Consider the following 15,638-nt stretch of genomic DNA (forward strand, 5'->3'; position numbering starts at 1 on the left):
GACTGTTGCAACATACACTGGTTATTAAAATCAAAATTTACTTTGTTTGATGTTACTTGGAAATGTTTCTTTGTTATTATGTTTTATAATAATTTATATTATATGGTGTAACAGTAAAATATAGTTTATTAGCCAAATATGCTACCATGCAGACACCCATGCTCTCTTGTCTATTTCTGGATTGAACATTTCTTCTTGTACTGCGTAGGGGTCAAGTAAGACAAATTTTCACAATTTGAAATTATCACATTCCTGCAGCAATCTGTGACAGTCCTCAATCCTTTATAATATTTACTGCAAAATACTTTGACTAAAATTAAATGTATTTGTGAAAGACACGACACGTATGTCATAGCTAGACCTCGGATTTTTAGGTTCTAGAAAGTGCGCTTTCAGGTTCCTAAAATAGGTTCGAAAAACCCTAAAATAGGATCTAAAAATCCTAAAATAGGTCTTAAAAATCTTGTTAGGCTCAAGAAATCTTGAAGTAGGTTAAAAAAACTTAAAATAGTTCAAAATTCCTCAAAAATGCTGATTAGATATAGTCGCAGGCAATGATAATGGGACACCTATATCCTGAAATATGCACTATCTTGCATAACACTATGTGTGTTGCCTAACCCTATGGCAATGGCAGAACTTACCATTCTTCGCCGTAAATCTCTTTTCATGTTATCCACAGTCATACTCTGCAATTTTGTCTGTAAGAATCATCTTGTATGCTGAAAATATTATTTCAACAAAAACATAGTCAGTGGTGCAAACATCAATGCTGAAATGTTAGTTTGCAAGGCGTGCGTGCCACAATATACCAAAGTGACGCAAAAGTGAGCAAGACCACGCAGATTAGACTACTTTGGGCTATACAGGTAACAGTGACACCAGACATTTTGCTTTGTGTAGAGCTTTGAAAAATCCCCATGGACTTGGAGGAAGGGAAATCAACAGAGAAAATGTTTCAAACATGTTTGTCATTGAATTTTTTCATAACCAAGCAAAGCAAATTCCTCTGTGTGACATAAAATCCTTGTAAAACCTTTAAAAATATATAAAAACCTAAAAAAAAGGGCTTCATTTAGGTGCATAAACCTAAAATAGGTTGTAAAAGCAAAATAGTTTTTTTTAGGCACTATAAAACTTCCGTCAGTCGTTGCGTTTGTTAACGGAACGCTGACATTACTTATTATTTCTTACATAGCTGCAAAGGAAAAAATAGGTAAAATACCTAAGATCCGAGGTCTAGTCATAGCAGTGCACATTTGCATAAAAAAATATAATACTAAATATCATGCCAGTTGTAATTTTGGGTATTCTAAATGGCCCTCCACTTCTAAATTTGTAATTAACTTGATACTGGACCAGTTAAATTATAGCTATGTAATACTGTTTCGTACTTTAATGTGTTTATAAATTAATAATAAACACAATTATCTAGTAGGCTATTTATTGGACACTCCGCAAGAAACTACTCTACATGTCGGTCACGATGATGTCACTAATGTTGCCAGGACACATTTCTGTTTCATCATTATAAACCCCCATATTTTATCTCCCCCCTTTTACAAACATGATAATTAATTATACATCAGTTACATAGTCTTTCAAGAATTTTGGTTCCTTTATAAGTCTACCTGAACTAGTGTATACACTTCCATTACTTCCAGACCGTACATCAGAAGTAATGTTAGGTACATTTGGATTAGTTACATTGACAGTTTCATCATTTACATTCTCCGTGCTACAATGATTTAACTTTGAGCTTTGATCAAGTTTACCATTGACATAATTTCATTTTTTCTCATTACTTGTTTTCTGTTCTAACAATTGTTCATTTGTTTTATTTTCCTGAAGGTGAACACGATTTCTACGAACTACCTTACCATTCTGTTTCTGTACAATATATGATCTTGGGCTGTAATCTACAGATAATATTTTTCCTAACTCCCAAATATTTCTATCAAGATTACTGATCATTATATTATCACCTTGGTTAAGAGGTTTTAATGATTATGAGTCACTAATGTTGCCAGAACATATTTCTGTTTCATCATTATAAAGCCCATATGTTACAAATATAGTACTGGAGAAATAGCAAGTAATTGGCCATAGACACTATGCATAATTAATTCAACTGTTGAATTGAAAGTAGTTTATTATAAAGGTTGTCTAATCAAAGAATTATGCATCTGAAAAGTAAAAACAGAGGCCAATTTAAAGCCTGGATTGGCATCTTATAAAGATTCATTTCTGTACAATATCCTTTCCAAGTTCTGTAACTCCGTAAATACACATTTCTTTGTTCCTAAGAGAAAAACTTAAGTTCACAGTAATTAATTTCATTTTTAAAATAGCAAGACAAATTTAAGCAAGTACATTGGTTTCATGCCACAAATCGTAAACATTTTTGAGATTATGAAAGTCACGAGTTACATATTTCAACATCAAATAGTATGCTATTAATGCATTAATAAATTTATTGAACTTTCAGCTGCAACAATTCCTAACAAATGTTCTTTGTATGTTCGAGAAACACATATGTGGTTTGGGGGACCAATTTTTAAGTTTCTTAATTTGATCATACAAGTACATTCCAGGGCTTCCATTAATATCCTGATCTGGAAGCTGGCATTGAGCAATCAGTGTGTAGTTAAGACCTATCTTGGTCTTTTGGACTCCTCCTTCCACCAACATTTTAAACACTTTGAGTTGAGCTGGATTTGGATTGGTTGTTAGGAAGTTTCCAGTAAATGCAACTCCGATGCTCACATTGTTATAGCGAAATGAGTGAGTGCCAATTCTGTTCCATCCTGTTCCCTCATACACTCGACCGTCTCCTCCGATCATGAAATTATATGCAATGTCACTATATTGCAGACTCATGTGGTCCCTTTGGATGTATTTGAATAATTCTGTGCACTTTTTTAAACTACAACATTCCTCAGATGCTGTGTGGTGCATGATCACATAAGGTACAGGGTGCGACAGATTGTAGCTTTCCGTGGGGTCATCAGCCAACCATAGTTTCCGTGTCACGAACCAGTCTTCAGGTACTTCTGTTGCTGGAAAGAAAGTGGAACAAATTTTTATTATTATTTATCATTACACTGCAAACATTTGGTAAAATTAGAAAACACATGTCCTGAGAGAAATAACATATTTCTTCAAACCCAAGATGCTTTTTTTTTATGTTGAAAATTTAGATTCACTCGGATCCAAATGAATCGTTGTTTTAAGTCCAATTTATGCCTAGAAAAGGCTAGTTGGGACTGGACCTATATTTTAAAGTGGGATCCAAACCACTGTGTCATGTGCCTCCACCAGGTATCAAACCCGGGACACCTTGATTACAAGACGACAACGTTTTATCACCATATCATCATGGAGGCCTCATACTTGGCTTTGAGTATATGTCAATTTCAATATACAAGTTTTTTTCCTCTATGTTTTAGTGAAATACCGATATTGGTAAAAATCACCCTTAACAAAATGTTTTTCCCCTAAATTTGTTGTCAAAAGAATAAACATTTCACAACAAGGAGTCAGTCCATTTTTAGCAGTGAAGTATGCACGGAAAACAAACAAATAGTTTATTCTTGTGCTCTTTGCAGTAAGTTAGTTGAGCCGGCTTTTGTAAAGTGCACAGTAAACAAGCATTAAAAATGGACAAACAGAAGCGTCACTCATATGATGCAGTATTTAAACATAAATTTATTTTGTGTGCTGATGAATTTGGCAACTGTCAAGCTGGTCAAAGATTTACTGTAAGTGAAGTGTCGTTGGGGAAGTAAACAACAGTGGTTCTTTACTACAGTATTCTCTGAAAAAGTACCATATGTACATATACCTGTGCACCTTAAATTGGAAGTTCTTTTTTTCTCAAAAGATGAAGCAATAAATAAGGTGCATGTTATATTAAATGGTGTCTTGGATTCCAAGAAATATGGTAACTTTCTTTAGGAAATGCAAATAAAAATATAAACTCTGTAACATGGTCATATTTAAAGGAAGAGTTCTTCAATTTTATTCATATTCTCAAGAAAGAAAATGCACAGATATATTTTGATATGTAATTTTAAAAAATTGAAACAAAAAAATACTTGTAATTAATGTAAAATTGTATTTTAGGAGTTACCATAATCAGTACACATAATAATGTAACTAAACCAGTTTACCATTAGAAAGAAGAAATACATACAGTAATTATTATTAATATTACGTGTATGTAAATTGTACTACCTTCAGACTACTGAAAGCTAACTCCTTGTATTATTTCTCAATACAGGGTGTCCACAAATGAAGTATACAAATTTTGATTGTAATAGAAATAAAACTACAAGAAAGAATCAAGAAGTTATATTTCTACAGTGTATACCAACTGTAGAAGTTATATATAACATGGTCTGTAGACCTCCATATGCCCTCTGTTGGATGCAGGGACGATAGTTAGTCAATAATCTAGTTCTACCTATGTATGCTGCAAGATGTCTTGTGTTACCTGTTGAAATGCTTCAGCAATGCATGTTCAAGTGTCCATTGTTGACACCACCTTTGTCTTGTATATGGTGTCCTTGATGAAGCCTTACAGAAAGAACTCATATGGAGTAATATCAGGGGAACTGGGTGCCCATTCAATCAGAATGCCACATCCAATCCAACATCCCGGGAAATGTTGGTTTAAACATGCTCTGACCTGCCGAGACCAGTGGTTGACACATTGTCCTGTTCTTAAATGATGATGGAAACATTCTGAATTTGTGGAATTAAAAATTTGTTGCAACACTTATATACCTGTACCCTATATACACTTCAAATCAATTCCTGTATCTTTAAACATCGTAACTCACTGACCAATGCTCTTTCACGTCAGTGGCTGTCTATTGTACAATATTTTGAAATTTTCTGCACTGTATATAGCCATTTTATTTTTATTATGCTAGCCATCCTAAGCTTTTAGCATGGTAGGGGTTGCCTTGCGGAGGTTCAGCGCAGACTTTGCACGAAACGGAACTAGAGGGGAGCTGAGTGGCTCTGGCCCGTGGTTTCTTCTTCTCACTAAGAGAATTTGCCACTCTACGCTTATGAACATCTCAGTTATTGTTTATTTTGTATATTACAGGGGGTTCACTGCACATTTGCGCTATACAGCCAACCGCGCCTGGGGATTATTCTTCCCAAACTAACATTATATCATCGGTGAACACAAGAATAATTGGCAATTTACCAGCCCCGGACACTAAAACTAACAGTAAAGCTGTAATGTAAAACCAATCTTGTCTTTCTTTTGCTCTTTATCAAAGAGAATAAAAATTAGTAAACGAAATTTGAGCAGAGAATGAAAACTTACCAGTCTCTTGCTTCTATATCAGGCAATTGACTTCAGTATAGTGATATTCTGATGTGACTTTGCTTTTGATATATATATATACTTTCGGCAAATTATTTCTAATAATAAATTATTATTATTTATTTGTTCAGGACAGGATATATTTCCCAATTATATTGAACACAATACACTGTGAATAAATAAGAGAGAAGAGAAAAAAAGAATACATGAAAGTAGGGATGTGACGAAGCTGAAAATTTACCAATGCCGATGTACTCACCGATAATTTTTGGAACCGATACTGATGCCGATATTTAACCGATTCCGATACATAAGATTATTAAACAGAAATAGGATGTTATTTTCTGCATGACAAAATAAATTTGCTATGTACATTTCTATTGCATAGCATATGTATATACATATATATATTCTCAAGAGATGTGAATGTACATTTGCATCTACAAAACGTTATGTGAACCTAGAGATTTAACATTAGTACACAAGCAGTTCTTTGAAATGCAAAATGAATTCCATGTTCTGCTAGATTCAACTTCAGAAATATGAGATTTGGAAGCACTTCAGGAAGTAACCTACTTCTTCTCTTATCGCAAATCTGTTCAGCAACACTGAACACTCAATCACTGAATACTGATGCAGCAGGTATGCTCGCAATAATTTTATTACAAAAGCTCTACAATAATGACGAATCATAAACAAATTTTCAATAAATCTTAGAAAACTAGAATATAAAACTTATTAGAAGGTAAAACTCTAGTATAATCTGTACCGGTTTAAATATCGGATTTTTGCCGATTCCGATGCCGATATGTCAATTTTGGCCGATTTTCATACATCTGTAATTGGCTTCGGCACATCCCTACATGAAAGTATGAGCATCTATGTACACAATATTTACATCAATTTATGAACTTATTGTTGTGGATTATCTATCCCTTGGCATGGAGGAAAATCCAAACCCATCACTTCACTTTCCAGAAAGAAACTGCCATCAACTGTTGTTCTAAGAAATTTATTCCCTTGTCGCATTCCTTGTGCCGAAACACGCCTGTTGAAACCCAATTATCCAAGTCGGGACAAACAAAAGTCCAAGGTTGGAAAGAAGAAGGGGGATTAGCCCAGGTATTTGAATTTCCTGGAATATGTTTTGTACTATGTCTGAGACACGTCCATCACTTTCATGGGCGATGACCTTTTTGACTGCGGGAGGTCTGTAAAGAGAGAGATGTCCACAAACACAAACGAAAGTGGAAGGATTACTCACAGCTGCATCGTTGGCTTTCGGGATCTCATTGGGGTTATTGTTACATGAGACCGCATCTGTACAAACAAAGCCTGGTAGACTTCGAAGAGAACTAAACAGATGCAGTGAACTCCTGTGGAGATAATTTTACGTTACGCTTGATTTTGCAAGTTACTTGACCGTGAGTCTTATCTGCATACAGATCTTTGTATTATGCACTTGCTGTTCATGGAAATTTGAGTACAGGTTCATTTAGCAAATGCACAACTATATATATATATATTTTTTTCAACACTAAAGGTAAGTTGGAAAAGGTGAACGAACCTTTGAAAGAGAACAAATTTTGGTTTTGGCCGTGCTTCTAGCGAATCAAAAACAACGGCATCGGCTAGTATTGGTGCAAAAATATATCAACCAATACTTACCGATACCCCTGGTATCAGTTCAGTCCTAAAAATAATGTGGATTTCTTTTTTGAAAATGCATGGGAAAGGCAGGTAAATAATAAATGAAATTGTTCACACTAGGGGTAGCTGAAAACTAGGAGAAAATCCTCCATAAGAAGAAAACTGGCTTTGTCAAGAATTTGAAGAATGTTCTTGGGAACATACAATGCAATCTTTTAAAATATCTGTGTCAAAGTCTATGTACGTGCTTCTATGTATAGCTGGTGTCAAATTAGCTAACAGGTAAATTGTTCATCACTAAGAACATTCACAATTTTGATGCAATGAAAGTAAAGCATTAACAAAGCAAAGGATAATGTCTGCTGTACCATCAATATGAATCATTACTTTAGAAACATGCTGTACATAATGCAGTTCCTGTAAGTCCCTCTAATGGTGAAGGTGAGGCCATCAAACTTGTGACTCTATAGCTAAATGAACCATGCAGAAATTAAGAGTTCACCCTGGCCGTTCTAAACATACCACTAACAGTTGTTGGCCATGGATTTTGCTTCTGCAAGTCTTACAAGCTGTAAAAATTCCTCTGCAATGAATACATACTTAAGTTAACAGCAGAGTTCAAGTGCTTCCAGCAATGAAAAGTTCTTTTAAATAAGGGCTATTGGATTCATTTTTAGGTAATAGTTTTACAGAGTGAATCTATCGCTACAAGCTCAGTATTCCTCACAACTACTGTGTTATTGTTGTTATTATTATTTATCTTAATAGTGCATATGGAACTGACTGTTCAAGGAATGTGGGAAAAGAGAAAGAGCACTAGGACTGAAGATTACAATTAAGCCATACAATGTTTCATTTACAACAATATTAATACGAATAATATGATGCCCTATATAGTAAAGAAAACTATATAAAATCTACATAAAAGGAAAACTAAATGATTTGAAAAAAACACATGAGTACATAGAATGTTCTATAGTGGCAAGGTAATATAAAGAAAATTAGGATGTTACATCATTCAAAACAAGATGCAAGTGCAAGAATTCTAGGTGTGGATGTGAGTGCATGTGAAAAATGACTGTTCAAGAAATGTGGAGAGGGAGCACCGAAAACTGTATTAACTGTGAATTAGAATTCATATAAGTTTGAATGTAGAAGCGAGCAGAAGTCTCCATAGCTTTCCATGAAAATTTATACATGTGTATCTTTATCTTAGAAAATTTTGATGACCCTCTCCACCCCCTGCAGAATCTAAGCACTTTTATACGCAACTCGGTGATCTGACATCAGTAATGTCCACTCTGTCTTTGAGGGTGCTCACAGCGTCAAAATGATTTAAGATTGAAAAATAAGGGTATCCTTCCTAAAAAATGGCAACATGAAACCAACTCTGATTACAAGATAGATCATTTCCATGAATAGAAAAAATAATAATCTTCCATGATTACACAATATTACTTCTAATTATGATTACAACCTTAGTGGGGGTTATTTATTAACAACACTGTTCAGTAATAAATTTACAAATCAAATGTTACTAGAACAAACACGAAACAACGTTAACAATTATACCAGCAATTACTTTATTTTTTATTGCCCTGCTGAATTTTCATGACTTCAGTAAACCACAAATGAAGAAGTAAAGTAGCATTATTTCTGGTGACCTAGATAGCTGAAGATATCTAGAGCAGTATTGTCAATGGTCTAGGAATTTTAAATAAATTCAATTCCAGTCCAGGAGAGAAAATCAGCAAGCGTAAATGGGTTCTGAATCGTAAAGAACGTTTTCATCTGTAAAGTATTTCAATTCGGTCCATGAACCTTTTTTCGGACTGAATTTCAATACTGTTCAGGAACCTTTTTTCAGTGAAACAATATGCAATTTTGACCAAATTTAAATTGTGCGAGAAAAAAGATTTCGGTCCTGCAATGGAACCCAATAGAACTCATTAGAATTTATGGGTTCTTATACCTTTAACAACCCTGATCTAGAGATTACTCTTGTCATCAACAGAATCTGTACCATGTTGCTCAATCTCCAACTGTTGGAGATGTGGATAAAGCATTTTCCCTACTTACCATCTCATCACAGATGGCTCCAAGTTTGAGTCCCGGTGTGGGCAAGTGATTTTGTTTGAGTGTGCCTTCATCAATTTAATACAATCATCATTCACCCTCAAAGTTTTTATTTTCCTGAACAGGCAGAGCAGCAAAATAAAATAATAAAAATACAAATATATTAATATTTAAATACTCTGGTCTGTCAAGGAAATGTAGGTAAGTAGATAATTATTCATAAGCAAAATAGAAAATTCAAGTAAATTTGTCTATTAACTGACAGTTGAACTCTATGTATGACTGTGATGTTTTCTTCTTGTTGATATTGTAACAGTGTGCATAGATGAATTCATTAATTCATGGTGATGAAATGTCTCAATTGAAGAAGAATCACAGTAAGTACACAACTATTAGCTGAATTATCATGGCTGTGATTACATGGATTTGTAGAATGTTATGCATAGTTATTCCAAAGTACCATCACCAAGTTGATTCACACTGTTTTAAACAATGAAAACTTCAAGAATTGCAAAAAAAATTCCAAAAATGCTGCTCTCAACTCTGCATTCAGCATCCAGAAAAGCTAGTTCTTAAATCATGTAGGATGCAAGAGAAAATGAATAAAAATAGTCATGGATACTTTGCCAAGCAATACTTGTGCATTCCACTGTACAAAGAGTACCTTCGTAGACAGGTGAGCTGTAGCAAACATTATTTTTCCAGTACAGTAGGCCTACAATTGGGTTTCAGCACATTTCAGTTCACAGTATAAGATTGCTGAAAATAGTAGAATTTGTACAGTAGTTATGAAATTTCCAATTGATTTTATAATTGAAAACAATTGGTTCCAATAAATACAAACAATTCAATACAATTCATGATTTGGAAATTGGCTTGCATTTCCATTTGATTTAGTAGAGATTCAGATTGGATACAATTCATTCTGATACCTTTAACGAGCATCCAATTGAATCCAATTCATTCCAGTTGAAACATATTCAAACAAATTGAAATTTCAATTGGAACCAATAGACATTTCCAGCTGGGTGGGGGAGGCAGAATATCCAAAGGACCAAAAATCAGTGAAAAGAACCTAAACATTCGTTCTAGCTAAGTGTTGACCACTTCTGGTTTAAATATGAGAATGCATCAACACCCTGCAAACCACATATTGTACCACACTCAGTTAAAAGAAATTACCGTATTTACTAAAAAAATTGTAATAAACACTGACCATTACAAAGAATCTTTAATACAACAAAAGAATACATAAGAGACCTTGTTCCCTTTAGAGTTTGAGTTTGCTTTTAAGTCCACTTTATCCACAGAAAGGATAATCAGAACTGGACCCGCAGTTTAAAGTGGGATCTGAACCAATATCTGCCTCCACAATGTATCGAACCTGAGACTCCTCAAATTAAAAGGTGACAACGTTGCCACTGCACTATAAGGGAGGCCCCTTGTCCTCTTTACATAGAGCAATTATCTCTAGCCTACATCATCTTAATTTTGTCCTCAAAGTATATATTTTCAGCATTGAAATGGCTTAACATCCTGTTCGTGTTGAAATTTTTTGTTGACACTGTAAACACAATAAATCATATTTTTTTCTGAGGACTTTTATTTAATTATTTAGACCAAAATTACATTTGTAAATGCAAAATACTATTAATTATAATGTCCATTATAATCAAAATGTTTTTAATACATTGAAATGTTTCTATTTTTAAAACCGTCAAGTGCAGCTTTTTTTAACAGTGATTTCGTTCCTTTGAGAAAGAGTTATATTTTGAAAACATGTCCGAGGTTCAGGAAGCCATTGATCCATTTTGCTAATGCTATTATATAAATACAACCCTGGACTTCCATATGGATCATTATTATTTACTTGGCAATGGCCAAGTATAGTGTAGTTGACATCAAGTTTTCCTTTGCGAACACCATCATCAATCAACTTATTGAAGACCAACATTTGTGCCCTGTTAGGGGAGATCATTAAGTAATTGCCAGCAAAGCCAATCCCAATACTTTTTAAATTCCAGCTTCTTGTGTGCGCTCCTATGTTGTCCCAACCTCGTCCTTCATACACCCGTGCATCACCTCCAATCATGAAATTGTATCCGATGTCACTCCAATTCCGTTGATTTCCCATGTGCAGGTTCTGGATGTAGACGAAGAGTTTGATGCAGTCTTGTACATTGCAGCATTCTTCAGTCGCCGTGTGGTGTACCATCACGTACGGTATGGGGAGCTTCAATTTATTTGTCTCCGTAGCATTTTTTGCTAGCCACAATTTTCGTGTCATGAACCAGTCTTTTGGTACGGTTGTTACTGCAATGAACAAATTAAAGTATGAAATTTGGAGAAAATATTGGAATGACTAAAGTGCATGCAGTTCTTTTCATATGTAACCACAGCTATGACAATAATATTTACAATGCACCTTGCTCTGTTTTGACCATGGGTACAGATTTAAATCAGTGTTCCCAAACTATTATATATACAGGGCAATAACTGCTTGAGTGATAGGGTGCAGTACATTATACTTACACTAAAAATTTACCTTGAAACAAAATCAGGCCCTTATAAGTACTAAAAATCATGATGGGACATATTTGGCCTTCTTGCCATAGCTTGAGTCATCCTCATGTGTTTTATTTATCTATCTGTACCTTTGTTATTTAGCAAAGGTAAAGATATTCATATTTCTGCCATTTTTGTTTGCTCATTCCGAGGATGAGAATGAATGGTAATGAGATTGGTGTTGATATTTTAAGTCCTTTATGCACAGTAAGGCTAATCGGGACTGGACATAAACCACTAGGTGCCTCCAATGGGTATCGAACCTGGGATGCCTTGTGCCATCTGGGAGGCTTGAATGGTAATGAGATGAAATGCCACTGGATGTGGTGTGAAAAATGACCATATTTAATTCCAAATGCAGTTTTACCCTCTAGCTTCATTGAAGGATTATTATTGCTGTTGAACCATCATCTAGAAAAGGGGTTCCCAAACCTTTTTCGTTTCACGGCACCCTTATAGTGTTTCAATATTTTTCCACGGTGCCCAAATCAGAATGTAGCCCTATCTAACACTTGCAATGCTCTGATAGTGTGGTAAGGTTGCTTGCCTTAAGTTAAAAAAATTAACACATTTTTCAAATTCAGTAAAATTTTATATGTAAGAAGTACTAAATAAGCATATATGTGAATTGTGATCGGATAGTAACATGGGTTTTAACAGTTTTTATATGAGTTTTAAGGGATTTTAATATGTGGGAATGGTCCTGTTTTAGTCATTTGTTTTCCTAGCATTCAACCTGTCCATGTAAAAACATATCTTTTCCAAATGACGAAGCTTTGTGGATTTCCATAAAGCTGACTTCTTGACCTGAAGATGGGGGCAGTTGCCACCGCAACATTGTCTTTGACAAGTATATACTCACTGTACATAAGTAAATAACAAATTTTCATTTTATGCTTTTATATGCCTTTGATTTGAGTCTGATTGAAAAAGTGGCGATCTTTTTGTTCTGCCACCAGAATACAATACTCTGCACATCAACAATATTGAGAAATGTTTTGGTGTGAGTGAAATACTGAAATAAAGTATAGTTTAAATATGCTTACGATTGCCTTAGCTTTGTCTCTGACAACAAAGGAAAATTTAGCATACTATGATTTTGTTAGTAAATATACACATGGGACAGGTTATTATAAAACAGTAGAAAATAAGATTTGAAAATTTTTAATTCAACAATATTTCTGTTAGACATCCATTTTGGCTCTTATATAAAATGAATAGGTGCGGCAAACTGCGAGTGTAACAGCAGATGATTGCGGTAGTCGGTGGTAATGAATCAGCTGACGCAGAGTGATACATCAAATCGATGAGACGGTTTGTTTCCAGAAGGTCTCAGGGTTGGTGATTTACACTTTAGTCTCTCCCACACATACACAGTATGCCAGAACCCTGGGTTTGAATCCTGGTCAAACCTGCAATGTTCACTTAAATTTCTACGTAATGTGTATGTATACATTTAATCTCAAATGTGTCACCTTAGAATTATAAAATCAGCTGAAAAAAATTAAAGGATCACATGACACATGTTCAAAAATAAAATATTTTCCTTTTCTGTTGATTTGTTACAGTGCTACAAGCTCACAAAGAAAGACACTATCAGATAAAAAAAAAATATGTGCAAGGAAAATTATGCAATTTTAGGAACCAAAAATGGTAGAAACTATGGCTTCCTTTATTTGCAAGCTTCTTCAAAGTACGTTGTTTGATTTTCAATTTTTAAAATTCTAAATTTTATTTCGAAAAGGTGAAGAACCACAGGACATGAATTATGCTGGAATAATAGAATATGCAAGCTCAACTAGCTATCAATAATGCCATTTCTGCACTAACATTATGTAGATAGTGAAAAAAATATTAAAAATCCATTTTAACCTTTTTTTTTTAGAAATCATGTTCTGAGAAACTAGGATGACCAGACACACACATTCAAAAAAGAGGACAGAGCAGGCGAAAAAGGAGGACAAAGTCATAAAAAAGAGGACACCGCAAAAAATGGCTACACATTTGCCATTACTCATAATTTAATGAATATACAAAAATCTGACCAACATTTCGCTCACAGATGCTTTTCAGAAGATCTCTTTCAATAACTTCATCTTACCTTTAAGCAAAGAAAGCAATCTCCTAATCTGTTATTTAACAAATGACAAAGAATATCTACAATATGAAGCACAGAATTTTACTCCTTTTCTAATTATTGGATATTAGACTGAAATATCTCCACAAGTGAATGCAAATGTAACAAGTAAGATTCGCTTAACTTATTTCGCAAAGCCAAATTAAAATTTTAGGTAGTTTAGATTGGGTAGAGAAATATGATTTCAATGCCACGAACATTTCTAGCACTCTTTCAACAGCAGGGAAAAGTGGCAACCACCTTACACTTTACCCCATATTAGTTTCTTCCATCCTTTAAAACTGAATATTTTCTTGCAAGATCATTGTCGAATTTTCACTTTCGCTTCGTTAATTCATGAAAGTAAATATTACTTAATAATCAAAATTCTCCCTACGCATTTCTGTATCGCATATGTATTACTCGAAAAGGAACTGGCCGACCTCTGTGGTGGAGTGGTTAGCACAACGCCATAAGCCTCGGTTTCGAACCCCGGCCTGGGCATGGGTGTCCTTCATCAAAATCATCATATCATCGCTCATACACATCTTCGCGATTAGCCAAAAGTGGCAGAAAAGCTAAGTAAAATAAACCAAATCAATCAATCGAAAAGGAACTGCACTGACTACATGCGTTCCAGCAGTCTCAGCGCTTAATAAAATGTGCGGCAATTTGCCGATTTGCCTTTTTTATTCCTTTGTAGTAAACCATAGGCTTTCATGTTTAAACTTTAAAGTTCGTTTCATGGAGGTTCTATTCCGAAAACACATTTTTATAGTGCCTATTTTGCTTAATCGTGCCAAAAAATGGATATTCTGCAATTTTTGCATACTTCAGCTTTTTCTTACGTGCATTTGGCTTTCCCTATATTGAAAGATGTAAGGATTTGTTGATGTTGTACTGACTGAAATCTGGAATTCGCCAGATGGTCTGAATTGTAACATTGTTTTAAATATTTTTTTTTGTTACAATGGTGCAAATTGTTTTTTCATCATTTGTTCAAATTCGCAGCATCGAATAGTTAGGGCACAAGCTGTTTTTGTGAGAATTACTTTAACAGACGATTCCCCGCTAATGTGAATTTCGATCAAAAGAGTATTATAATATGTTAATCGCTAGCTCACTTTTATGTATTAACTGAAGTGTTAATGCAGTATAACTGTGCATTGTAAGAAGAAAATTTAAAGAAGTTCACATCCATTGCCTATTTTAATGTCTTTTTTTAATTTTAGGGTGCCTTTTAAGTGCCTATTTTCGTGCCTTTTCTTAGTTTATGGGGCTTTTTAAGTGCCTATTTTCATCATTTTGGTGCCTACTTGACTGCCTATTTCAGAGGTTTTCAGTGCCTTAAATACGCGCCCTAATAATGACTCAGTCGGGAAAGTGATCTTATTGAGCTCCCAGATGCTAGGTGAGCATTGCTCGAATATTTAATGTGCCCCAAATGAAGCATTCTGTATGCAGCACATTTACTATGGTCAGTGCTATACTCTTCCCAAAAAAGGAGGACATTTACCGATTTCTAAAAAATCCGCCCGGACGCCGGACAGATACCTAAAAAGGAGGACATGTCCGGATAAAAGAGGACGTCTGGTCACCCTATGAGAAACGCCCATCCCAAAATTTCTGAAAATTGTACAATATATATAGTCTTTGGTTACTGTACTCGCAGGAGATACAATCAGACAGGGCAAAAAAAATTGTGTTTAACTGGGGAGAAATCTTTTAATAATGTCCTCCATATTCCAAAATATTCCAGGGCATAATCTCTGATGCTCAACAGGTTTCCTGATAAGCAGCAGTTAAAAACAGTGTTATGGAATATAGAGGACGTTAAAAGATTTCTTGCGGGTTACACACAAAAATATTACACAGTCTGATTGCACC

At 34.7% G+C, this 15,638-nt stretch overlaps 1 protein-coding gene across 4 annotated transcripts in view; it reads right to left on the reverse strand.

The window, feature by feature from the left end:
* Positions 1–1,253: 1,253 nt before the first annotated feature.
* Positions 1,254–15,638, reverse strand: part of LOC145987735 (peptidoglycan-recognition protein SB1-like) — a 114,007-nt gene continuing 99,622 nt past the window's right edge. The window contains exon 3 of one of the 4 annotated variants that reach the window (XM_083122386.1): positions 1,254–3,059. In XM_083122386.1, the coding sequence (XP_082978512.1) occupies positions 2,485–3,059 (575 nt within the window). In that variant the 3' untranslated portion in view covers positions 1,254–2,484. Of the gene's footprint in view, positions 3,060–10,675; positions 11,384–15,638 lie in introns of those variants that run through there. The other 3 variants (XM_083122384.1, XM_083122388.1, XM_083122392.1) reach the window with 3 other exon arrangements.

This window comes from Lepisma saccharinum, chromosome 5 (assembly GCF_977018435.1).
Source record: "Lepisma saccharinum chromosome 5, izLepSacc3.1, whole genome shotgun sequence".
Taxonomy (NCBI): domain Eukaryota; kingdom Metazoa; phylum Arthropoda; class Insecta; order Zygentoma; family Lepismatidae; genus Lepisma; species Lepisma saccharinum.